At 41.1% G+C, this 26114-nt stretch overlaps 1 protein-coding gene across 2 annotated transcripts in view; it reads left to right on the forward strand.

The window, feature by feature from the left end:
- TM6SF1 (transmembrane 6 superfamily member 1) overlaps positions 1-23950 on the forward strand; it is a 35079-nt gene extending 11129 nt beyond the window's left edge. The window contains exons 4-10 of one of the 2 annotated variants that reach the window (XM_032790636.2): positions 1017-1120; positions 2227-2309; positions 3688-3809; positions 9418-9522; positions 12135-12227; positions 13230-13349; positions 23578-23950. In XM_032790636.2, coding sequence (XP_032646527.1) covers positions 1017-1120; positions 2227-2309; positions 3688-3809; positions 9418-9522; positions 12135-12227; positions 13230-13349; positions 23578-23769 — 819 coding nt within the window. In that variant the 3' untranslated portion in view covers positions 23770-23950. The remainder of the gene's footprint in view (positions 1-1016; positions 1121-2226; positions 2310-3687; positions 3810-9417; positions 9523-12134; positions 12228-13229; positions 13350-23577) is intronic. The other variant, XM_075069669.1, reaches the window with a different exon arrangement.
- Positions 23951-26114: the final 2164 nt, after the last annotated feature.

Genomic DNA, 26114 nt, shown 5'->3' on the forward strand with positions numbered 1-26114 from the left:
AGAAGGCAATTAGGTTAGTCAGGAATGACTTGCCCTTGATGAATCCATGCTGACTGTTCCTGATCACTTTCATCTCCTCTAAGTGCTTCAGAATTGATTCCTTGAGAACCTGCTCCATGATTTTTCCAGGGACTGAGGTGAGGCTGACTGGCCTGTAGTTCCCCAGATCCTCCTCTTTCCCGTTTTTAAAGGAGTCCAGGAGAGCTGGCTGTATATTAAAGAATCCTTATTGAGGTTGCAGGAACAAATCATTCCCGTGTGTAGAAAAAATAGTAAATATGGCAGGCAGCCAGCCTGGCTTAACAGTGAAACCCTTGCTGATCTTAAATACAAAAAAGAAGCTTACAAAAAGTAGAAGATTGGATAGATGACCAGGAGGAGTATAAAAATATTGCTCAGGCATGCAGGAGTGAAATCAGGAAGCCCAAATCACACTTGGAGTTGCAGCTAGCAAGGGACATTAAGAGTAACAAGAAGGGTTTCTACAGGTATGTTAGCAACAAGAAGGTGGTCAGGCAAAGTGTGGGCCCCTTACTGAATGGGGGAGGCAACTTAGTGACAGAGGTTGTGGAAAAAGCTAATGTACTCATGCTTTTTTTGCCTCTGTCTTCATGAACAAGGTCAGCTCCCAGAATTCTGCACTGGGCTGCACAATATGGAGAGGAGGTGACCAGCCCTCTGTGGAGACAGAAGTTGTTCGGGCCTATTTAGAAAAGCTGGATGAGCACAAGTCCATGGGGCCAGGTGCACTGCATCCGAGGTTGCTAAAGGAGTTGACAGATGTGATTGTGGAGCCATTGGCCATTATCTTTGAAAACTCATGGCTATTGGGGCGAGGTCCGGGATGACTGGAAAAAGGCTAACGTGAGAGTTGGCAGCCAGAAAAAAATGAATCCCTAGACTGCATGAACACCAGTCACTTTACTCCAGCCTGTTTACCTGCTATTCTTAATACACTTCTAAGGTTTATTGAATCTCCTTTGCCATTGTACTGTTTTAAAATCCATTTTCTTTAGGGCGAGCCTCATCTGAACACTGCATATGGTCATGTGATCTGCTATTGGGATGGCTCTGCGCATTATCTGATGTATCTCTTAATGGTGGCAGCTATTTCGTGGGAGTAAGTCAGTCTGATGTTTGTGTACCGTTTGTTTAGCTGTCCACACCCCTGTATAAGCCACAAAGGAAATTCAGTTCCTGTGGTTGTGCAATGTTTGGATGTTAGAGTTTTTTAAATATTATTTTGTGCTGTGTAAATTCCTTGGGTCAAATGAAGCCCTACTGCAATTCCATTACTCTTTTCAGAGTTAGATTACAACTGGATTTGGCCTCTTGTTTCAGATGCACAAAGGGGAGCAAATAAAGAAGCCGTGTTCTCTCGCCTTTGCACTGTAATTCAAAATGGGCACAGTTAATTAGTTCGGTTAATGAGTGTTTTGTTGATGGTGTTGGTTTTATTAATTATTATTATTATTGCTGAACTTGATGTAGGCAGCAGAACAAAAATTCTACCATGACTTTTATCTGGAAGATTTACTGTACAGAGCAAAACACAGTGCATTTGTACAATTTATATTAGCTAAGCAGAAAGTGGAAATCCTAAAGAGAATGCATTATCAGACTCCATGGTATCATTATTTCAAGAGAGCAGAACAGTGTCTTGGTTAAGACGTCATGGTCTTCTTTCTTTGATTCTACCAGGAAGTACTGTGTAAATAAAGAGGTAATAATAATTTCTGGAATATAAGAGTCTTATGTTGCTTACTCTTGTGGAAAGAGTTAAAGAAAATAATTAAAAGCACATTGCAGGGGAAAATATTTCAAAATATACTGTTTTGAAACATCAATCTTCTGCTAACATAAGCATTAAAGCAAATTATTTTTAAAGCCTTGTGCAACAGGTGCCCACTCAGCCCTTCTGTGAGTAAAACCTCCCACAAAACAGGTAATTAAACATACAGTCCCATATTGCTCATATAATTATCTTGTTTATACACAAAAATGCAGAGCGTCCCCCCATAGGTTTGTTTCTATCACTCCTCTGTGTCCACATTCACCACCACATTAGGCCCAGATCTTCAAAGGGTGCTAGGCAGCTAAATATCTTTGAGGTTCTCAGCCTTCTCTCTTAACATGCTACCAGCAGAAATCAGTATAATCTCTGAGGGCAGTTTTTGACAGTAGTGTTCTAGGGATGATGTATTAAATCAATTATTTCTGTTTCAGAGAAAGTTACAGAACCATTGGCCTATACTGGTTAGGATCCATTGTCATGAGCATTATTGTCTTTATGCCTGGAACTATTGTGGGTAAGGAGATAATTCATATAACCAACTTTCTCATGTGAAGCATGAAAACTGTTTTGTTTTCTACTTCCTATACTGGGTTAATAAAAAATAAGGCTGCCTAATCTCATAACCAAAATATAATATATTGCACCTTACTTTAATATAACATTGGAGGGACTTCAGGAATATAAACAGATCAGTTAACCAGATACTTTACTTTGGGAAGTGTGTGGATTTGCCATTCCATGCCGACAAGAAAAAGTTTATCATCTTTCATCTTTTATCATATTTTGCTATCGGCAATAAGGCTGTGATCCAAAGCACACAAGTCAATAGAAAGATTCTCATTGACTTAAATAATGATATCTGTTTGTTATTAGTGTTTAAAAATTGTTCATCTATGGATTAGCATAAAGAGCACTTGTTGCTTTACAGTACAGATGTCAGGGGTCAGGCAAAAGGCGTCCAAAGGCACTTTTGGACAAATGAATTTAGAGCTGCTGGGGTTTGAGAAGTTGTTATTAAATCATGTTTATGTCATGCAATTGTTGACCTGAAATGCTTTAAACTTTTCTTACATAAATAAATGATTTCCTTCTTGCAAAAAGCCTAACATGATTTTTCAAAAGATGAAGGGGGGAGAGGGAGGTTAGACACACTACTGCCATAAATTAATGTTAATGTGTTTACAACCATTAGTTGGCTTTGAAAATCTCAGCCCAGGTTTTTATAGCTAGAATGGAGCATTCATGGTTGAGCCTGATCAGTCCACACAGAAGCTCTTCACCTCTTTCCTATACAAGCTCAAGATCTCTGATTTTTAGGGAGTCCTCTCTGTCACTGATTTTGACCAGATCCTCAGCTGATATAAAAAGCACAGTCTCCACTGATTTATAGCAGCTGAGGATCTGGCCCAGAAATTTTTGTTTTTTTTTGTAACCCTTTTCCAAGCATTGTCACTGCCCTGTATTAGAGACCAAGATTTAGTAAGCAGAGCATAATATCAGACTCAAAAGTGTCAGTTTTTCTTTTGTGAAAGATGCCTTTATCTAGAGCAGGTTGTATTAACAGCTTTCTGAGCTCTTCCATCCCTGTGGGTATGTAGAAAAGAGGTCAGTGTCTGAGGCAGCTGGCTGTCACAAACAGAAAATCTCATCTTTGAAACAACACACCATATACTGTATCTAGTTGTTACCTGCTTGTGTGTGGCTCTTCCATTTGCCAGCACAGGCTTTTCCACCAGATTTGTATGCTGGGTTGCAAGCATTTAAAAAGCTTTTTACATCCAGCATTATCATAGCTATTTGATGTGGATGCTCCATCGGATATGCTGTAATTTTCGCCATATACAGTTAGTATACAAATTCTTCACATGTTTTACGATTATTTCTTTTAATAGGTAAATATGGAGCAAGAATGTGTCCTGCTTCTTTCTTAAATGTACCATATATTTGTCTTCCTATATGGGCTGGGTTCAGAATCTATAATCATCCTTCAGTGACTTACAATACTCCCATCAAGGTAATGTTACTGTATTAAATATAAACTACTGTACTAATAGCATTAAAAAGACTAAAAACTTGCTCATTATTCCTGCAGAGTTTTAGTGGAGTGCACTGTAATGATTTATTATGTTTGTAATGGAGATTGATGGAGGATCATTCAGGCATGCCAAAAACATCCCTGCTGCATTCTTCATACAGGGGAGTTGCATCTTATGCAGGGGTTAGGTTCTGAAGTCAGCGCATAAGGCGAAAATCATGTATAGTCAAACACTCATTGAGTGGAATGGTGGGCGAAATCGCCCTCACTACAGGTACAGTATTTAAATTGTTATTTTTCTCTTTTTGTTTTGCACGTATAGTTAAAATCATGTAAGTTAAATGCACCTATGATGTGACTCCACTGCATAAGATAATATTTTAGTTAGTTTCATTGTGGAGTGCAGAGGGAAGCAAGGTGATTAGGTGGTTAGAATGAAGGACTAGAGGTGAGGATCTCAGGGCAGATCTATGCTTAAAATGCTGCAGTGGTGCACAGTAGTGCTTCAATGAAGATGCTACTACGCTGATGGGAGAACATCTCCTGTCAGTATAGTTAATCCACTTCTGCAAGAGACAGTGACTATGTCAATAGGAGAAGCCCACCTGCTGACATAGTGCTGTCCACACTGGGGTTTAGGTAGGTATAACTGTATCGCTCAGGGGTGTGGATTTTTTTTTTAACATAGTTTCACTGACATAAGTTTGTAACATAGACTTGCCCTCAATGTATGACCTTTATAGTCCCAGTGCCTCAGTTTCCCCATCTGTAAAACATGGATAGTGATACTTCCCCAGCTTTGTAAAGCTCCTTATGATACTAAGATAAAGGTGCTATATAACTACAGATAGTAATATTATGTAGATTACTGTGAAATTTCATATAATTGAACACCTTGCTTTTTAAAATCTTTGCATTGCATGCTATTGGGTTTTATAGCTGAGATATATTATCATGGTATGTAGTAAGGAAGTGATTTTGTGTTACCCACTTTATACCTATCCAAAGCTTATTTTTACATTCATCTTCATCTGCATCTTCACAACTAGCTAGACCTTTTTCCTAGGACTCTGTAATTGGGCAACAATAGGATTAGTTGGGCAGTCACAATATGCAACATTTGTTTATGCACAATTTCATGCATTGAGAAAAAAGGTTACCTGAAAAGTAGAGCAAAGAATGACATGATGTGTAGCTATTTGTGGCTAGAGGCAGCCAGGCTTACTGCCAGAGCACATTCCAAACCCATTTTGAGTGTCAACATATAATGTATGAATAGTATTTGTATTACAAAAGCACTCTGAGGCCTCAGACAGGTCCATTTTGTGGTAGGCACTGTATATATGACTAATAGGAGACAGATCCTACCCCTGAACGTTCAGAAATCTAACAGGCTCTCTGTGTACAGGTGATCTTGCAGGACACACTCATTGAAGAAGATGCACTGGAAGATTTTCAAGAAGCTTGTGAAAGACATATCAATAATGGTTCTATTGCACTAAAGGATTTTGGGGGCAGTGAGGGCAGGTACAACTCCTAAATCTGAGTCCCAAGAGGCATGTCTGAATAGCTTTTGCCTTATAAATTAGGATTCATTTCCATGGAAGCCAGATAGGGGAAAGCTCAGTGAATCTTCCAAACTGAAACTGTAGAGAGGATTTGAGTAATATGTAAACAGAACCCTCAGAAATCTAATGAAAGGCATAAAAATGGGATAGAGTCAAGCTATCTGGACCAAAGCACTGTTTGGTCATGTTGATGGTTGCTTCTTATGTAACAACATGTATTAGTGAGGTGAATATAGTGTTTGCGTAGAGGTGGATAAAAGTTTCGATTTGCCCTCCTGGCCCCAAGATCTGTACAGAAATTGCTGCCTATAGCTAAAATATGGTAGCTCATTTGCAGAAGCATGGCCAAGCTTCTTATGTTTATGAAGTTAGTAATTACTACTACTTTGTTAACCAGATTTAATGTTTCACGATGCATATTTCAATCAAGCTTAACTTTTAAAAGATTTTGTTTAAAAAAGGCACATGCATGGAAAGCAGGTGTTCTAAACACTTTTTTTATTTCAGTTTTTACTGAACAGCTCTTTTTTATGTAAAAATTGAGCTTTTTAGTTTCTGTTCTCTGAAGGTCATAGTAAGTCCTCAGTGTAATTCTAAATATAGAATCTTTTCATCCATGCTTTAGACTTTTTTCATGAAATTGCCTTTCCTGTTGGAAAATAGAACTATATCTTCAGAGCTAATTTATGATCTGTAGAAGACAAGAATACACCTCTACTCTGATATAACGCTGTCCTCAAGAGCCAAAAAATCTTACCGTGTTATAGGTGAAACCGCGTTATATTAAACTTGCTTTGATCCGCCAGAGCACGCAGCCCTGCCCCCCCAGAGCACTGCTTTACCACGTTATATCCGAATTCGTGTTATATCGGGTCACGTTATATTGGGGTAGAGGTAGAACTGAGAACCTATCACACATACTTATGTTTAGAAATTGTATACTTCAAAATTCTGTGGAAAATTAAATAAAACCAATTGTAATATTTTAGGTGATCTTAAATGCAATCTAGTTTTCAGAAAATAGTTGTTCTTAATACTGATTTGTTTAATTAATAATTCACCATACTAAATCCTACAAGGATTTGGCCCCTTTTCAGCAGATCTTTTAAATATTTACAATCAGCTTGAAAATCCAATTTTAATTTTTGAACTAGCATTATTCAGAGACAATAAGGGAGTTAGGAAACAAATGTCATGATAGTTCTTAAAAATGTACAAATATATACAAAGTAATTACATGAAAACATTATTGGAATCAATTTATATAGTGTTGCGTAAGCCATTCATTGCTACAGACTTAACTACAAACCAGTTAAATACATACACTTGGATAACAGACAAGCTTCACTTGTTTTCAAAGCATAGAGGTATGGGGGAGTTATGCCACAGTTTAGAATCAAACTGAGCTGTAATATGGTATTTACAGGGCTTGGTGGATAGGTCTATAAATGTTCTAGTAACTCAGGGAACAGTCACAAGTAATTTAAGTTCAGGAAAAGTTAATGAGATGGAGAGCAAGGCATAAATTCAGCTTTGCACATGAATTCTGGTGGGACCAGTTTTGTTGCAGTCAGCCTATTGACACTAGTAGATTGTTCTGAGCTCTTAGAGCCAGAGCCTGAGCCTGGGAGGTAACCCCAGACAAGCCGCTCAGCATAGATTAGGGATTTGGGAGAAAATTCTAATTGCACCTGCAGACTGTCTTCTGACATACAAAACAGCAGCATCAGCAAGACTTGTGAGAAGTTGGTTTGTTGTTTTCAGCAGAAGGGAAGCCAGCAGTGGATCAACTTTGACCTGACAGGAGCTATTGTTGCATTTAATTCATGTCAGGGTATATTGGTATGACTTTGCTGTATTAAAAAGAGAGAGATGGGCACAATAACTCAGTAGACAAGTATCAGAGGGGTAGCTGTGTTAGTCTGGATCTGTAAAAGCAGCAGAGAATCCTGTGGCACCTTATAGACTAACAGACGTTTTGGAGCGTGAGCTTTCATGGGTGAATACCCACTTCGTCAGACGCAGGTCTGACGTCTGACGAAGTGGGTATTCACCCACGAAAGCTCACGCTCCAAAACCTCTGTTAGTCTATAAGGTGCCACAGGATTCTCTGCTGTTTCTTCAGTAGACAAGGTATTTCAGTCAAGCACTATGCCTTTATGTGTTGGCCTATCTTTCTGCTTTCTTAGAGCTTTACATTTGCATTGCCTTTATGTAAATATATATATACAGAAAAGAAAAGGCATAAGTTCTCGGTATCCCTATAGAAACTTAACAGACAAAGTCTATTGGGTAGGTTTGTCCTCATTGTCATGTTGGCTAATCATTCTAACTGCTGTGTACATAACACAGTGCTGTGGTTTCGTGTCACTCATAAATATATATGTCAGGTTACTGTCTCCTTTTAGAAAAAGGTGTAACATATACATTTAAAGTTCAGCCTTCACGCAGTAGTAAAATGGAAACAATCCATTGACTTTACAATTATTCTTTTATGGTTCCATCTTAAAAGTATTTGTAACATTACTCCCTTGTTTTTCCCATTAATACTATTGGGTTAAACACATTCTTTGCCTATGACGTTGTAAACACTCCTATAGCAGGCTTTGATACTCTATAATATTTAAGGTAACACAGGTCTAAATCATACTTGTCTTACTCACATGAGCCTACCTATTGATCTAGTATGAGGCAGCAAGAAGAAGACACAGCAGAACTGCCTCTGCTGAAAATGTCTGTTTCTGAAAATTTACCCGTTTTAACAATTTTATGAAATAAATAGCCCTACATATAGGAAGTGTTTTTAATTTTTGTTAAACTATGAGCCAAATTCTGTAGTCCTTGCTTAGGAGTTTTGCCTAAAAAAATACTTTCTTCTGTTCTGTCATTTGAACATGAATATTTATAATTATGTCACTGTACAACATATTTTGAGACAGTAATGCAATAATATATAATAAGGAAATCCATTATGTAGGAGGTCTTTTTGTTGTGTGCCTATCAATGCATGGATTGTCGTTCAAAAGGGACGTGGAAATGAGCAAGTCATATAAATACAGTGTTTTTAAATGAAGAAGATGGCTTGTTTGCTCAATTGCAAAGGAGATTGCATCTGGTGTGTATGTTGGGCAAGAGTGCATAATGGTGAAAAAAAAATTGCATCCTGGAATGAAGGTTTGAGTGAAAACTCTGCAGTGAGTGAGCTCTCGCAATTGCCTCAAACTATTTTTTATCTGAGGTGCATATACAGCTTCCATTGCATCAGCATGCCTCACATATTTACCCCCACAACATTCCTCGGAGGGAGGGATCATCTCTGTTTTACTGCAAGGGAACAGAAGCTTATGACAACTTGCCCAACATCTCATAGGAAGTCTGTGTCAGAATAGGGAAGTGAAACTGGGTCTCCGGTGTCCTAGGCTACCACATTAGCCACTAGGTCATCCTTCCTCTCTTAGTCAGCCACTTGATAAACAAATATTGGATATGTATTTATGATTACATAATACATTTTCTTATGAGCCCACATAAATGGATATGCACTATGGTTTTTAGAAATAAAATGGGCATACATAAGATACTCAGTGGCGCAACTAGGGTGGGTATGAGGAAGCCATTTTATTATCTTGTGTAAATTACCGTGTAAAGTGTCACTGACTGATGAAAGGTAAGCCATTCAACATGAAGATTGACACTGATCCTCACTCAGGTGGACCATTATAGAATCTTCTTAAAGTGTGGGTTAGCTTTAACTTTTAATGGTAGGGGCCTGATTCTGCTTTCTGTTATATCATTGTAACATTGTTATATTATTATATACAGAAATGCTGTTGCTCCCCCTTTTACACTCAAATCAATAGAGTGACTCTGCATTTACATTAGAGTAGCTGAGAGCAGATGCTGCCCCACTGGCTCCTGTCAGGGTGTTTCACCACCTTAACTTTCTTTAGAGACAGATTTGAAATTAAATACATCTAATGTAGAATATATGATCTACTCTTAACCCTATTGTATTGTAGGTGGTTCAGAAAGTCCAGAAGAAAGGACTCCTGAGAAGACCACTAGATCTAATGCTGGCTATATATCTCATCCTCGCAACTGGGTTTTGCATATTTAGGGGCCTGGTAAGTGTAAGGGGCAGTAACGACCTGGGATCTCTAAGTTTTATTCACAAAGCTTTTACATCTGTTGCTTTTCAAAAGGAAGAATTTTTGTATGTAAGAAAACCAAGGGCCCATTCAGCTCCCAAGTAGGACTGGGCCCTAAGAATATGAAGGAGAAATGAAGTGTCTATGGCATTATTAGAGAGACAAAGTGGATGAGGTAATACCTTTTATTGGACCAACTTCTGCTGGTGAAAGAGACAAACTTTAGAGCTTACACAGAGTTCTTCTGTAAGCTCCTCTCTCCAACCAACAGAAATTGGTCCAATTAAAGATATTACCTCACCCACCTTGTCTCTCTAATATCCTGGGACCGACACAGCTACAACACTGCCTGTGGCATTATTGTAATTACTGTAGCTTTGCCTCTCCATTTGCATTGTGTGAAACTTTTTTTCTGAAAGGGACTAGCCGTATGACCCCCCAAGAGCAACAGAGTAATGATAGCCCAAGTGTGGCTCAGTGACCTAAAAAGCATGTCATTCGTTGTTTTTTTTGGCGGTCTACTGTTAATATTTTAATAAGCAATAGCATGGATGCACACAAGCTAAATTAAATCTGCATTCATGTCTTTCTAAAACATAGACATGTAACTAAACTCACAGAAAAACATGCCGCTTATATTATGAGTGAGAGAGTAGAATCTTTTTATCTGAGAACTATGTTGGGTTTATCCCAAGTCTCCTGAAATTGTAAATGTCTCATTCTTGCCTATCAAGTATAGATAATTTTAAATTAACTTTATCTATGGATTTATATTACAGTTGATAGCTTTTAAATTTCAGAGGGAATCACACAGAATTTAAAATACTTGCTTCTTGGAGCAGTGGTAAACCTACTCCTAGCATCAGCTTTGAAGTATTTGCTGCCCCAGGCAAAATGGAAATTGTTTACTCAGTGATATACAATCACTAAACATTTTGGTGCCCAAGACAACTGCTTGGTCTGCATATTTGGTAGAGCTGACCCTGTCTAGACTTTAATTCATGTATCAAGTGATCAGAAGTAACTTTAGCAGCAATGTGTTCTACTTAGTGCATGTCACTCTTTTGTAGTTCTGCTGGCTTGTATTACTGCTTTATTTTTGCTCTCTGGTCATACTTCTGAGAAAATATGCCTTCAGAAATATTTTAATTTTTGTTTACTTCTGTCTTGTTACTGGCATCTTCATTTGTTGCAGCTCATGACACCCCCTAGTACTGTTGGTGCTGGCTAACTGAATAAAACAAAACAATGTGGAAATAGATGACACATTTTTCACAGTGTAATCTCTTGCCGAAGCACCCAGCTACAGGCTGCAATGCCACTTCCTCATTTCTTCTGAGCTTCTTTTCCTATCCCATTTCACTACCCAGTTCCTCTCCCATTGTACGAACTGTTTCAGTGACATCATTTTCTCAGCCATGGATGGAATGAACAGATTTCTATTAAGCTCCAGTAGTTGTGGCCAATATGTTATTGGCCAATAAACTGTGGTTCCTTAGTACAGACATACACCTGTTTCTCAGATGTTTCTCCCTCTCCAAGATGTGCCATTGGAAGGAATCTTTGTATTCTTCCCAAACCAAGACTTACAAATGCCAGTGCAGTTGGCTGCTGCAATACACCCAGCTGGGCCTTGTCAGAAATTTAGACACGAGCAATGCCTCATGGGAAAGCTCTTATTAAGCTGCTGTTGAAACTGATGAATCATTTTAGAAAAGTATTGCGTACTTTGTAGTCATTGCTTGTTATCCTGAATTCAGTTCCTTGACATAGTAGTTCACCATGGAATTTATTGGCAAGTTTGTTCTTTATAGTTAGATAAAAATCCAACAATTACATTTTTTTTATAGAGCTGGTTTTGGAGTTTGCATCATTCTCCACTATTTCCTTATTGCAGCACAACTCTTGTTTAAATCCCTACATAAACTCTACAGTATCTGCTTACCTGATTTTTCTACTATTGGGTGAATTTCCATTTGACACAATCCATAATGCCTAAGCCATTAGCTGTTAGTACAAATAAAAGAATGTTATACGTTTATCAGAGTGTGGACCACTCATACCTAGCATACTAGCTTAATTACTTTCCAATGAAAAACTAAGATGGCTAATGTTGTCCTAGTGGCTAGAGCACTAAACTAGGACTCAGAAGACTTAGGTGCTATTCTAACCTTGGTCATTGGTCTGCTGGGGGACCTTGAGTAAGTCATTACCTCTCTCTGTGTGCCAGTTTTCTCATCTGTAAAATGGGGATAATGATGCTCACCTTCGTTTATAAAGTGCCTTTGAGGTCTATTGATGAAAAATGCTATATAAAAGTTAGATATTCTAGTCTTGCTCTATGAACCGTTCAAGGGACCTGTGAGGCAGGCAAAGGGAAGACTACATTTCAATAGTGATGTCAGCCCATTTCTATACTGGTGACCAAGTGGATCACCTTGGCAAAGGGTCCAGTGCCTTCTGGCCTGTAAGCAAGCCTTCTGTATGGCAACAGCGAGCACAGTTGTAGAACCCACAATAGCAAGGATCAGGTTAATTTGTTTTAGAGTGACTTCTTTTATCACATACAATTTTTAACATCTCTGTAGATTGCTTTGGATTGCCCTGCTGAACTCTGTCGGTTATATATTCAACTTCACGAGCCCTATATCAAGGATCCTGCTGCTTATCCTAAACTTCAGGTAAAGAACTAACTATTAAGTATAAGATGTCATAAAGTGATGGATGAATAGGCACTTCAGAAGTTAATATGTAGCTCCTTGTAGAGGCACCAAGTCCAGGGCTGGAGCTACAGGTGCCAACTTTCCAATGTGCCGGGGGGTGCTGACTGCTCAAGCCCTGGTTCTGCCACAGGCCCTTCCCCACACACCACCCCTTCCTGCCCCCTCACCTGAGCCTGCCATGACCTTGCTCCTCCTCCCCCAGAGCCTTGTGCACACCACAAAACAGCTGATTGGGAGGTGCAGGGAGAGAGGGGGAGGTGCTGATTGGCAGGGCTGCTGGTGGGTGGGAGATGCTGAGAGTGAGCAAGGGAAGCTGCTGCGGGGCTTCTGCCATATTACTGTGGCTCTTTGGCAATGTACATTAGTAAATTCTGGCTCCTTCTCAGGCTCAGGTTGGCCACCTCATCCTAGTGTAATAGCATCCTCAACAGGTCAAAGGGTAGTGTAGATAGGAAATCTAGCTCTATATTTACCATTTCTCTTCTCTATCACCACTGACACATTCCTCTTTCCTGTAAAACCACACCGCATCCTTTGCCAAGCCTGTTTACTTGAGCATTGCACAAGGGTTGACCCTGAGGGTTCTTAATACCCCAGTGTTTCTATTTTTAAAAATGACAAACACTGAGAGGCATAGTGTCATTTATGGGGAGGCAACCAAATGAGTAAACCTCAAATGAAGGATTGACCTTTTCTGTGAGAAATCCATTGTGGCAACAAGCTGAACGAAGAAACTTCACTCTGGAAAGTGGTGGGGTTCTGGGGTATTATGATTTCACTATTTGGAGAATCTATGTGGAGTGTTCTGTTTATCTACAGGGATATCTTTCATCATCTGCAAATATCCCCTGGAGAGCATAATCTTGGAATATTCCAATTTCTCAGTCAGCAGTTGGCTGATTCCTAAATAGACCTCTCTCTGAAAACACAAACCAGCTAATGTTTTTGTTTAAAATGCAGATGCTGACATACATGTTCTACTCTGTGCCTTATTATATGATCGCACTGTATGGCCTATTGGTGCCTGGTTGTTCTTGGATGCCTGACTTAACCCTTATACATGCTGGAGGACTAGCCCAGGTATTATAGATATTTCTTTGTAAAGATGTTCATTGGTGAATTTCTAGATCATAATGCTGTAACTAGAGAAATATTGTATAGGTAAGGAGCTCCAATTCACCCCCAATCCACAACCTTATGCTGGTTTTACACCAGAGTAATTCAGTTGACTTCAGCAATTACACTAGTATAAAACCACCATCAGGGTGTGGAGAATCAGGCTCAGTACATGCGTCTCAGGTGTTACATTGTTGCCTTAGAAGACAGTTTTTTCTTTAGCTGCATATTTGTATCTGGCTTGTTTGTATTATTTAAGTCTTATTAAATGCTGTGCATTTCCCCAGAGAAACCAAATATTTGGGGTAGGATAGGGTGGGGGTGTTAAGCCATAGCATCTACCCACTTTTTGAAAAGACAGTTAAATACTCTCTTTGAGCCACTCAATGTTTTGGTCAAGTGGATGGTTTAAAAAGAGTCTCATTGGTGAGAATAGCTGTTAGTCGCCCAGTGGACAATATCGTTTATTTTCTTAGCATTACAGCTACTTCTACAGCACAGGGAAGCTTCCAGTGTCATTTTTAACATATGTTCATGTTCATCACCAAAATTTCATGTTCTTCCCAAGGCCCACACTTGCACAACTCATTCCATCCTGATTTCATTAAATAAACGGTTATGATTAAATGGTGACTTATGTAACAATGTACAATAATAATTAATGGACACTGGTGACACAAACTGTAAGACAAAATAATTGATCAAAAAACAAAAAATTCCACACAGGTAAATTGAGCTGGCCTAGAGTGCATGTATGGAGCTATTTACCATTTGAGACAGGACATTTATAGAAAGTCCAATATGACATATCTAATTGATTTGCCCTATATGTGGCAAAATGAAGGACCCTTAAACATTTAGAGGATGCAGAAAACTTGGGTGTGAAGCTGTAACAACTCAAGGGTAGTGTGAGAACACAAGGATACAAAGATAAATGTCAAGCTGTTGGGCTAATTGAGATTCTTGAAGAGACTGGTGCCTCTGGGCCCCAGATGATTATCTGTGATTACATGTTTAGATTATACATGCTTATATGTTGTTATATGTACAGATTACAACACAATTTAACTACATAATATGGTGATAAGAATTGTCTTTAGCAACAGAGTAGTAAGACTTGGTCTCAACTACAAGCAGTTAGTATACAGTCCAAGATTACCTGCCTGGGCCCTGCTGTGCCAGGGCCCCCCTTAGCCCAGAGTCCTGGACTGCAGCCCCTAAGGCCTCTGCTTTAATCCAGCCCTGCTCATAGGTCATGTTTTCTAGACCTTTAATCATTTTTGTTGCTCTTCTCTGGACTTTCTCCAATTTGTCCACATCCTTCCTGAAATGTGGCGCCCACAACTGGACACAATACTCCAGCTGTGGCCTAATCAGCGCAGAGTGGAACAGAAGAATTACTTCTCGTGTCTTGCTTACAACAATCCTGCTAATACATCCCAGAATGATGTTCCCTTTTTTGCAACAGTGTTACACTTTTGACTCATATTTAGCTTGTGGTCCACTATGACCCCAGATCCCTTTCTGCAGTGCTCCTTCCTAGGCCATCATTTCCCATTTTGTATGTGTGCAACTGATTGTTCCTTCCTAAATGGAGTACTTTGCATTTGTCCTTATTGAATTTCATCCTATTTACTTCAGACCATTTCTTCAGTTTGTCCAGATCATTTTGAATTTTAATCCTATCCTCCAAAGCACTTGCAACCCCTCCCAGCTTGATACTTTCCGCAAACTTTTAAAAAGTGTACTTTTGCCATTATCTAAATCATTGATGAAGATATTGAAGAGAACTAGACCCACAACCGATTCCTCTTGGACCACACTCATGTGTCCTTGCAGCATGACTGTGAACCACTGATGTTTACTTTCTGAGAATGGTTTTCCAACCTGTTTTGCACCCACCTTCTAGTAGCTCCATCTAGGTTGCTTTTCCTTAGTTTGTTTATAAGAAGATTATGCAAGACAGTATCAAAAGCTTTACTAAAGTCAAGATATACCATGTCTACCGCTTCCTCCCTATCCACAAAACTTGTTACCATGTCAAAGAAAGCTATCAGGTTAGTTTGACATGATTTGTTCTTGACAAATCCATGCTGACTGTTACGTATCACCTTATTATCTTCTAGATGTTTGCAAACTGATTGCTTAATTATTTGCTCCATTATCTTTCTGGGTATAGAAGTTAAGATTACTGGTCTGTACTTCCCCAGGTTGTCTTTATTTCCCTTTTTATAGATTGGCACTATATTTGCCCTTTTCCAGTCTTCTGGAATCTCTCCTGTCTTCCATGACTTTTCAAAGATAATAGCTAATGGCTCAGATCTCTCCTCAGTCAGCTCCTTAAGTATTCTAGGACGCATTTCATCAGGCCCTGGTGACTTGAAGACGTCTAATTTGTCCAAGTAATTTTTAATTTGTTCTTTTCCTATTTTAGCCTCTTCTGATCCTACCTCACTTTCGCTGGTATTCACTATGTTAGATGTCCAATCATCACCAACCTTCTTGGTGAAAACTGAAACTAAGAAGTCATTAAGCACCTCTGCCAATTCCACATTTTCTGCTTTTGTCCCCCCTCCCCCACTGAGTAATGGGCCTATCCTGTTCTTTGTGTTCTTCTTGCTTCTAATGTATTTGTAGAATGTTTTCTTGTTATCCTTTATGTCTCTAGCTAGTTTGATCTCATTTTGTGCCTTGGCCTTTCTAATTTTGTCCCTATATACTTGTGTTATTTGTTTATATTTATTTTTTGTAATTTGACTTAGTTTCCACTTTTTGTAGGACTCTTCTTTGATTTTTTGATCATTGAAGATCTCCTGGTTAACCCAGGGTGACCTCTTGTCATACTTCCTATCATTCCTACGCAGTGGGATACTTCGCTCTTGTGCCTTTAATAATGTCTCTTTCACAAACTGCTGTTTTCAATTGTTTTTCCCCTTAGACTTAATTCCCATGGGATCTTACCTACCAACTTCATGAGTTTGCTAAAGTCTGTCTTCTTGAAATCCACTGTTTTTATTTTGCTGTTCTCCTTCCTACCATTCTTTAGAATCATGAACTCTATCATTTCATGATCACTTTCACCCAAGCTGCCTTCCAGTTTCAAAGTCTCAAACAGTTCCTCCCTATTTGTCAAAATCAAATCTAGAACAGCCTTCCCCCTAGTAGCGTTCTCCACCTTCTGAAATAAAAAACTGTCTCCAATACATTCCAAGAACTCGTTGGATAATCTGTGCCCTGCGGTGTTATTTTCCCAACAGATGTCTCAGTAGTTGAAGTCCTCCATCACCACCAAGTCCTGTGCTGTGGATTATTTTGTTAGTTGTTTAAAAAAAGCCTCATCCTCAACTTCCTGGTTCAGGGGCAGCAAGTTGTATGGTCCCGTGGTGCCTGGGCTCCAGCAACTTCAGGGCCCAGGGGACCCTACTCCACCCATATTCGGGGCTGGGTCTCTCCCTCGGCCCCACCTGCTGCCCCCGCGCATTGCGCTCCTTTGCTGGCAGGCGGCTACCCCTGCAGTTCCGCACTGCACTCCTTTGCTGGCCGCTGCTGGCTACAAGGGAACTGCGCCGGGGCAGGCTAAGACAGCTGCTGCACCTGTGAAAGGAGGAGGGGGCGGGCTTATTCTGGCTGGACCTCCTGAGCAGCAGCCTGGGGGGGCTTGGGTGAGTGTTGTGCCGGGGAGGCCAGGAGGGCCCTCCTCCCCTAGAGTCCTCCTCTCTGGCCCCCCACCCCAGCCCCAGGGCAGCCTGCCTGCCATACCCTAAACTCCTCATCCCCGGCCCAGCACCATGCCCTGCACCCCCTCCCACACTCCAACCCTCTGTCCCAGCCCAGAGCTCGCACGCAGCACCCAAACCCACTCCTGCACCCAGCACCCTAAACCCTCTCCCAGAACCTGCACCCCTCCCACACCCAAACTCTCTCCCAGAGCCTACACCTGAAACCCCCTCCTGCACCCTAACTCCCTCCCAGAGTCCACATCCTGTCCTGCACCCCAGCCCAGAGTCTGCACCCAGCACCCAAACTCCATCACAGAGCCTGCACCCCAAACCCCCTCCCACACCAAAACTCCCTCCCAGAGCCTTAGGTGGGAGGGCAGGACTTGGACCTGTTCTGGGCACTACCAAAAATTATACAAGCCTGCCACCCCTGTCCTGGTTAGGTGGTCTGTAGTAGACCCCTACCATGACATCACCCTTGTTTTTTACTCCTTTTATCCTTACCCAGACTTTCAACAAGGCTGTCTCCTATTTCCATCTCAATCTCAGTCCAAGTATATACATTTTTAATGTATAAGGCAACACCTTCTCCCTTTTTTCTCTGTCTATCCTTCATGAGCAAACTGTACCCATCCATACCAACATTCCAATCATGCGTATTATCCCACCAGGTGTCTGTGATGCCAGCTATGTCATACTTGTGTTTATTTACTAGCATTTCAAGTTCTTCCTGCTTATTCCCAGAGATATATGATAGCCATGTATATCATAACTCATATATCAGAGTGGAATATGGCAAGATTTGTAAATGGAAAGAACCAGAGAATCAAAAGATATCAGAACTGATGTTATATGCTTGAACTGGCACAGTGACTGCATTAGGCCCAAACATAACAGCAAAAGCCACAAGCAAGCTAATATAGGGAAGCCAGTGGGCAACATGTCTAGCAAAAGCGTATCAGTAATTCACATCTTTTAACAGATTAATCAGGTTTCACCCATTCTTGGGGAAGAAATAACTTCTTCAAACCTTATTTACCACGAGGAAAATGAAATCAAAAGTCAAAACACATGTTGTATCTTACTATCATAGCTCCATAAACTTTGCCAACATGTGCAGACATCAGACTGAAAACTTTTCTCACCATATGTTTCTCTCAGCAAATATAATTTATGTATGTATCTGTGTTATTAAGGCCTGAGCAACATTTTCTTGCTGAAGACTGAAGAACATTGTTTAATCTCACTTGTGATCTGGCCAAAGGACACTGCTGATTTATAAATGGAGGAAGGAGAGGGAAAGCCATTTGCAACCCAGAATTGAGGCTTACAGATTCCCTTTTCAGCCTTTTAAGCAAATCTGGGACCTGAGCAAAAATTCTGCTGATTGATAGCAGTAGCTAAACCATTTGTCAAAAGTGATACACACTGTAGCACAGCTTCCAAACTCTTCCTTTCCCTACCCAAGAATGAGAACACATGTACTAGCTGGCTCAGCATTAAGCAGTAGTTTGCAGTTGCCAATATGCAAAGGCATTTCCTCTAAATGGTTTAGTGCACTGCAGAATGAACTCAAATCATTGTCCAACTAAAAGGAATTACTTTGATTCAGTCTAGTGCCCATACATGTTACTTACTCAGGAAGAAAATGAGGGAGACAGGTTGTCTTTTAAAGGAAGTTGTAGGGAGGGAGCAGAAAGGGGTGTCATCTTCCATCTTTTTTGGTCTTTTTAATACAAGTGACATTATTTCAACAATTGTATTTGCTAAATTTAAAACACTGTAATTACTAATTAAAACTTATGGTTTGTGTTCTGTTATGGACAAGGAGCCCTCCAAAGTAGAAAACTAAAGATGGCAAGCCAAAGCATTTTATCTCGTGGGAATCTCCCTGGTGAGAGCTCACATACAGCTACTAAGTAGGAGACTTTTTTATTTCTGTCCTTTTGCAATTTATGTTTTTGCAAATGTAAATCTCCGAACAGTGTCTCCTGCAAAAGGGGGAAAACACCTGAAAGGGCCTAGCCATTAGCATGGGAGAAGAGACATCTTTCTCAAAACCCTGTCATTTTAAAAGTTATGTAATGGCCCTCAGTTTGAATTACACTGCAGCTTCAGTTCACTGAGACTCCAAAATATGGGTTATCACCTTCTGGGGTCACTTATCCTGTGATGCTACTTAACATTCACAGGAATAGCACTTTAGGGGCCTTGATTTTACAAAGATTGTAGTTATCCTCTAAGACCTTACTAAAACCAACAGTTATCTATATGAGAAACTGAAGACAGGACTTACATGTCAAGTGATGAAAGGTTCAGCTTCTTCTGCTGCATCAAAACCATTCCCCTCCCCACCCCATACAGACATAGCCCAAGTAATTCTCCCTCCCTAGATCTAAGCTGCAGGAAGTTTCTCTACAGGTTGCTAACCAAGCCCAGCTGAGGAGTCTAGAGGCCTCCTTCCTCCCTCAGCCTGTCTAGCTAACTGAGACATAGAAAAACCTGGCCCACTCAACCCCCATTGCTTCAGTGGCTAGTCTCTAGGCTCTTACCTGAATGAGAACACAGGGTGCTCAGAAGGGTTCGCTTGGTTGCCATATATCTCCAGTCTTTCCCTGCTGACTTTCCTTGGCCTCACAGAGCTCAAAGAGCCTGATGCAACCCCCTTGGAAATCAGTGTCAGTGTTTCACTGATTTCAGTTTGCTTTAGATCAGGCCCAGGATGGTGGGAGACCTGCCCCTTCCTCTTGTCCAGACCAGCCCTCTTTTCCTGTCTCAAGACTGCTTTGTTGGTTGCAGAACAATACAAACACTGATACACCCTCCAAGCAGCATTCGTAATAGGGCTGCAGTCAAAATGTGGGTGAAAAAACATTTTCTGTAGGTGAGATGCTTCATTTGTCACTGACACCTGCATTCCTGGCATTTAGCAGCTTAGAAGCTTGCTGTGAGCTTCAATGACCTGCAGATTAGTGAAGGCTGAGATTCATAGATTCGTAGATTCATAGACTTTAGGACTGGAAGGGACCTCGAGAGGTGATCGAGTCCAGTCCCCTGCCCTCATGGCAGGACCAAATACTATCTAGGCCATCCCTGATAGACATTTATCTAACCTACTCTTAAATATCTCCAGAGATGGAGATTCCACAGCCTCCCTAGGCAATTTATTCCAGTGTTTAACTACCCTGACAGTTAGCAACTTTTTCCTAATGTCCAGCCTAAATCTCCCTTCCTGATATGGCCCTCTTGGTAATAGGGTGACCAGATGTCCCAATTTTATAGGGATAGTCCCGACATTTGGGGCTTTTTCTTCTATACGTGCCTATTACCCCCACCCTGTCCCGATTTTTCACACTTCCTATCTGGGCACCTTAATGGTCCAGCATGGGCTTCAGCTCTAAAAGGGTCTCCAGGTTAAACCCCTACATTCCTAATTCTAAATATTCGATATAAGAGGGTTCCTAGGAATGGCTTATTTCTTCATGGCATATGATTATAGAAATCCTACATAGCAAGGCAGATCTTGCTCTCAGTTATAGTAGTGCCAGCCCATGAGCAAGACGTGCACATCTGCTGGATGTCCCTGCTAATGCACTGCATACAAGGGGAGAGCTAAATTTTCATCATATCTATTGGAAATACATCCTACACACAAAAAGAACATGTTATTACCCTATACGGGGACATTACATGTTCATGAGGGGAAATCCTTTGTGCACATGAGTATACCCCATAAAAATGGGACATGGCACAGTGTCACTCTTAAATTTACACAGTCGCCCCTCCTCTCTGCTCCTCCTCACTTGTCCAAATCCCTTCCCCATCTAAAGGATTTTTCCCCATCCAGTCACTCACAATTCCTTTGTCACCCACCCCTCTGCAGAACCTTCACCTTGCATTTGCCAGCATTATATGAAAACCCTTAGCCATAAGTGGAAATCTGGCCCAAGCAGCCCTAGATTTTCTTGCCAGCTTGGTGCTAATGTGGTTGTCAATGCAGTATTTAATGCCTCACTCCCGCCCCTGTTTCTAGTTAGAGAGCATGGGCGAACTCTGGACCCCAGTGGAGTGAAATTTCCCTTCCTGCAAACTGGGCTTCTGCAAAACAGATACAGTAATCTGGACTGACACATTCCTTGCCATTTGAGCACTAATCTGGCTCCCAATTGAAATCAGTGGGATTCTGCCCATTGCCTATAATGACAGGTAGCTCGGGCTCTTAGTGCCTGACAGGCAGATGGCGCAATGTGATTTTTTTTTTTAAGGAGAATTCCATTATCTGAATTGGTAGCAGAAATAGAAAAGGCCCAGAGCAGAGCAATGCAAATGATTAGAGGCATGAGACATCTTCCAGACAAGGAGAGCGTATAAAGGCTGGGAAGAAGATGAGTAAGTGACACAGTGGAGGCACATAGAGTAATAAGGAGAGCAGATCTGTCGGGTGCGCCTGTTGATCCTCTCTGCTCATACAAGAAACAGAGGAGCCACAATGTCATTGAAAGACCACAAACCTAAGACTGACAGAAATAATTCGTTTTACATGATGCATAATTAGTCAGTGAAACTCAGTCCATGGAGATAGAAATGAGGCCAAAGATAGGATCCAAATTCTATTTTTGCAAATAATAAAAATAGCCAAAGTTTCATTAAGTGCAGATAAAAATGTAGAAGGGTTATAAACCCTTATGTGTCAAGCACTCACTGCCTGAGATGAAGAGGAATATTCTCCCATAGATGTGAGTGCACAGCTGTTCAGTACAGAGGCCATACACTGTGAAGCACTGGGTACTAGCACTGTCAGAGACAGGATATTGGATTAGTGGGCTCATTGGGCCAACCTAGCATGGCAATTTGTAGGATGCCCTTTCCACCTCCAATGTTCTTCTCTGGACCCCTAGATACTTCGGACACATACACAGACAGGCCCACATTAGACAGCAAAGAGCCTTCTGCTCATTACCTCTGCTGCTGGTGTTTTCAGCACCTGGCCTTTGCTGGCTCTCTGAGCTGCCTGGCCCAGTGCAGTTCCCAGTGTGAAGTAGGGAGTGGGCGTGGTGGTCCCAGGAATAATGGGAAGTTGAGCCATGTTCCCAGCAGCGGTGAGCTGCCATGGGTGGGAGCTAGGAGTGTGGAGACAGACAGAGTTGCTAGGCTGTTTAAAAAAAATGCGATATATGGAGTGCCCCTGAGCGTGGCTTGCTGGTTAACAGCTAACGAGGGAAATACCAGGAGCCACTCTGTTAATGTGGGTTTGCATGTGATTTCTTTGATTACTCTGCTTTCTGAGTAGGGATTTCTAGAGCAGCTCTCTGCGTTCAGCTGGGGTGGTTAAACATACTGAAACCACTAGTTCCTTTTCTGTTTTAATGCACACTCTCTAGGTAACCTCCTTGCAGAAGATGGTATATTAGAACAAGCACATAGACTGTATGCATCTTGCGCCCTTCTACTTTGTTAGCCAAAGGCAAACTGCTCTGCTTTGGGACTCCTGGATAACTCCTACTGACACCAGCAGAGAGCAGGGTTTGGCCCATAGTCTAACAGTATGTGAAGTTCTGGTGTGCCTTTTCCCCACTGTCCCCTCAAAATCAAGCTGATGTTTATCTTCCCCAGTTCCTCCTGCTGCCAAACCATCAATTTGGGCAGACTATAGTTAATCTAAATGAGATGTTGCTTGATATAGCTGATAACAGATGGAGACAAAAGACACCAGCTATCCTGAGTGCTTCTCTATTGCTTCTCTCTATAAATGTTTGTTTATGCTAAAAATATGTTTCAGTGCAGTGAGCTCTCCTCTGGATAGAAGCATAGCTTATATTTAAGCTTTACTCCAACAACTCCCAGCTCAGTTGCCCTTTCGGGCCCGATTTTGCAGAACTCCTACAAAAATCAACAGGAGTTTTACCAAAGTCAGATGTGCAGGATTGGGCCAAAACATATTTTAGTGAGACTTAATTAGCTCTTTAGTTTTCCTATTTTCTATATACACTAAGGGTCAGATCCTGCACACATTGGTGTCAACAGCAATATTACCATTGATTCCTATGGGTGTGAGGCAAAATCTATAGGCTTGATACAGCATTGGGCTCTATTAGTGCAGACCTGTGTCCATGAGGACTTCACTGGCACTTTGGATGGGTTCACGTCAGCAGCCCCTGCTATATGAATAGGACCTAAGACATATGAGAGACCGGTACAGAATACTGACTTTTTTCACAAAATACAGCTGCTACTATCACATGGGAGGTACCATTTATTTGTATTATATCAAGGCAAGAATGATGTCAGATCAGAGAGTATTTTATACTGCAGTCCTAAAAAATGATGGAGAATTGGGATTCAGGCATAAAGTGGGTTGCTCAAAAAATGTTATTGGTAATGTGTGCATGTGAATATAGTAATGCAGATTATGCTGTCATTCCAAAATGTACATCATGCTTACCCATTCTTTTATATATATATATCTGCCACAGGCTCAGTTTTCCCATATTGGTGCGTCTCTTCATGCTCGAACACCTTACATCTACAGAGTCCCTGATGAGGCAAAATTCTATTTTCTAGTACTGAACATAGTGTATGGAATCCTTCCCCAACTGCTGGCTTATAGGTGTGTCAACAAACCAGAGTTTTTTATGAAAGCAGAAGAAGAAGAAAAAGCCCAGTAGAAAAATTGCTTTCACCTCTTCTTTTTTGCTATGTATATAATTGATTTTTGAGGTAACTGGACTCTCTTATAGACTCCAAATGATATGTGGTTTATCAAAAATGTGTAAGATTGCCCAGTCCACTTTGTGTGTCATTACTGTAAAGACAGAAAATAAAGGCAACTGCCTTCAGTTAACACTTCTCAACATTTTGCTTTTACTCTGTCATGGAGATAATTTCTAAAGCTATTCTTGAGTAAGTAAGCGGTTTGAGTTTTTTTTATTAATACCACATGGAGTTAAGTAATAATTATTTCAATGCTCTGCCTGCACAGACTACTCCTGGGGGAATTCTGCGCAATGCAGAATTTTGCAGAAATTAATGTTGTGCGTGCAGAATTTCCTTTCTTCCCCACAGAAATGGGCTGCAGAGCTGTTGGCCGTCACTAGGGTCCACTGGACCGGACAGAGCCCAGCTTGCAAATAGAAGACAAGGCTGGGGGAGAGGGAGGGAACGGGAGGGTTCCCAGCAGCTGCAATTCCCAGCATGCCCTGAAAAAAAGAAGTGGCTGCACACAAGAAACTCCATGCAAGACCAGGACCCAGCATCAGACTGTTTCTCCTTCTGGATCCCTGGGCTCTGGGGGGGTAGAGAGTGTGAGTGTCTGGGCTGGGGGGGCCCCATGGCTAGCCTTTGGGAGGGAGAGGGGGTGTGAGTGTCTGGGCTGGGGAGGCATGGCTGGGCTTTGGAGAGGGAGCAGGGGGTGTGAGTATTTGGCCCCCCTCAGTTGGGCTCTTGGGGAAGGGGGCAGAGTAACAGGAACCAGGTTGTCATAAGGGTTTCTTTAATTCTTTACTCCTGTTACAGACATACTTGCTGACCAGTATTTTGAAATAAATTACCAAAATAATTGAAACTGGCATGATTATATAGTATTATTTTGACAAATAAAATTTACAGAATTTTTTGTGTGTGGGCGAAGAATTCCCTCAGGAGTAACAGACTGGATTGTTTCAGCATAACCAACTCTCATAAATCTAGGATGGATTGTTCTGGTTAATATTTGGAAGTATGAACCATTAACATACATAATATGGTTACATACATTTTATTGATCAAAAAGTATTTCTTGCAAGTCAGCCCTGTTAAAAACCCTGAGAAATCTTTTGAAGAAGACTCCCTACATGTGAAAGGCAAATCATGTGGTTGTGGAAATGCTGTTTAAACATTCAGTCCTGCTCAGTGTCCTCCAGGTCTCATCCAGCAAAGCATGTATGCACATGCTTAATCATTGAAATTGACAGGACTGTTCACATGCTTAACGTTAAGCACATGCTTAACTGCATTGGTTGGGGGGGAGGGTCAGAGGGCTCAGCTCTTTGGAGAATCCAGGCCATAACCATTTCCAGGTGTTTTCAGAACGGAAAAACTTCTCTACACAAAAACAACAAAGAGTCCGGTGGCACCTTAAAGACTAACAGATGTATTTGGGCATAAGCTTTCCTGGGTAAAAACCCCTCACTTCTTCAGATGCATAAGTGAGGATTTTTACCCACAAAAGCTTATGCTCAAATACATCTGTTAGTCTTTAAGGTGCCACCGGACTCCTTGTTGTTTTTGTGGATACAGACTAACCCGGCTACCTCCTGATTCTTTTCTACACAGCTGCTTCTGCTACTGATATTTTGCCATAAACAAGCAACAGCTACTATAGAATTTAGTAAGGCCTTGGCAGGTGGGGCTTGTGTTTCTATTTGCAGTCAGAAGTATTTATATTACATCTGAATATCTTTATACTAAAAATAGTACAATTCTGTCTCATTTATGGATGAAAGAGGATAAACTTCATTGGAAACATTTCATGCTTGAGTATTTTAGAAGTTCTCAATTTGGAGGGTTCTTTTTTTTTTTTATAGTCTAAACACAGTGTGGGGTCATCCATGTACATGTTTCAACCTATACGGGGGGACCTCGAAAACAGGAAGAGATTCGTACTTTAACAGGAGAATGTCAAACCCTGAGGGTAAGTTCACAGCCATGCTCAGAAGAGGGCATCTATGTTTTACAACTCTAGCCAAAAGGGCAGGATTCAAGACTCTCAGAGTATGTGTTGGTTGCAGTGTTGTTGTAGCTGTGTTGGTTCCAAGGTATGAGAGAGACAAGATGGGGGAGAAGCTCTGTGGAGCTTCAAAGCTTGCCTCTTTCACCAACAGAAGTTGGTCCAATGAAAGATATTACCCCAGGCACTTTGCCTCTACCGTAGCAGGTCAGTCACATAGGCACCGAGTCCGTGGGTGCTCCGGGGCTAGATCACCCACAGTGAAAAATTAGTGGGTGCTCTGCACCTACCGGCAGCCAAGCTCCC

This window comes from Chelonoidis abingdonii, chromosome 9 (assembly GCF_003597395.2).
Source record: "Chelonoidis abingdonii isolate Lonesome George chromosome 9, CheloAbing_2.0, whole genome shotgun sequence".
Taxonomy (NCBI): domain Eukaryota; kingdom Metazoa; phylum Chordata; order Testudines; family Testudinidae; genus Chelonoidis; species Chelonoidis abingdonii.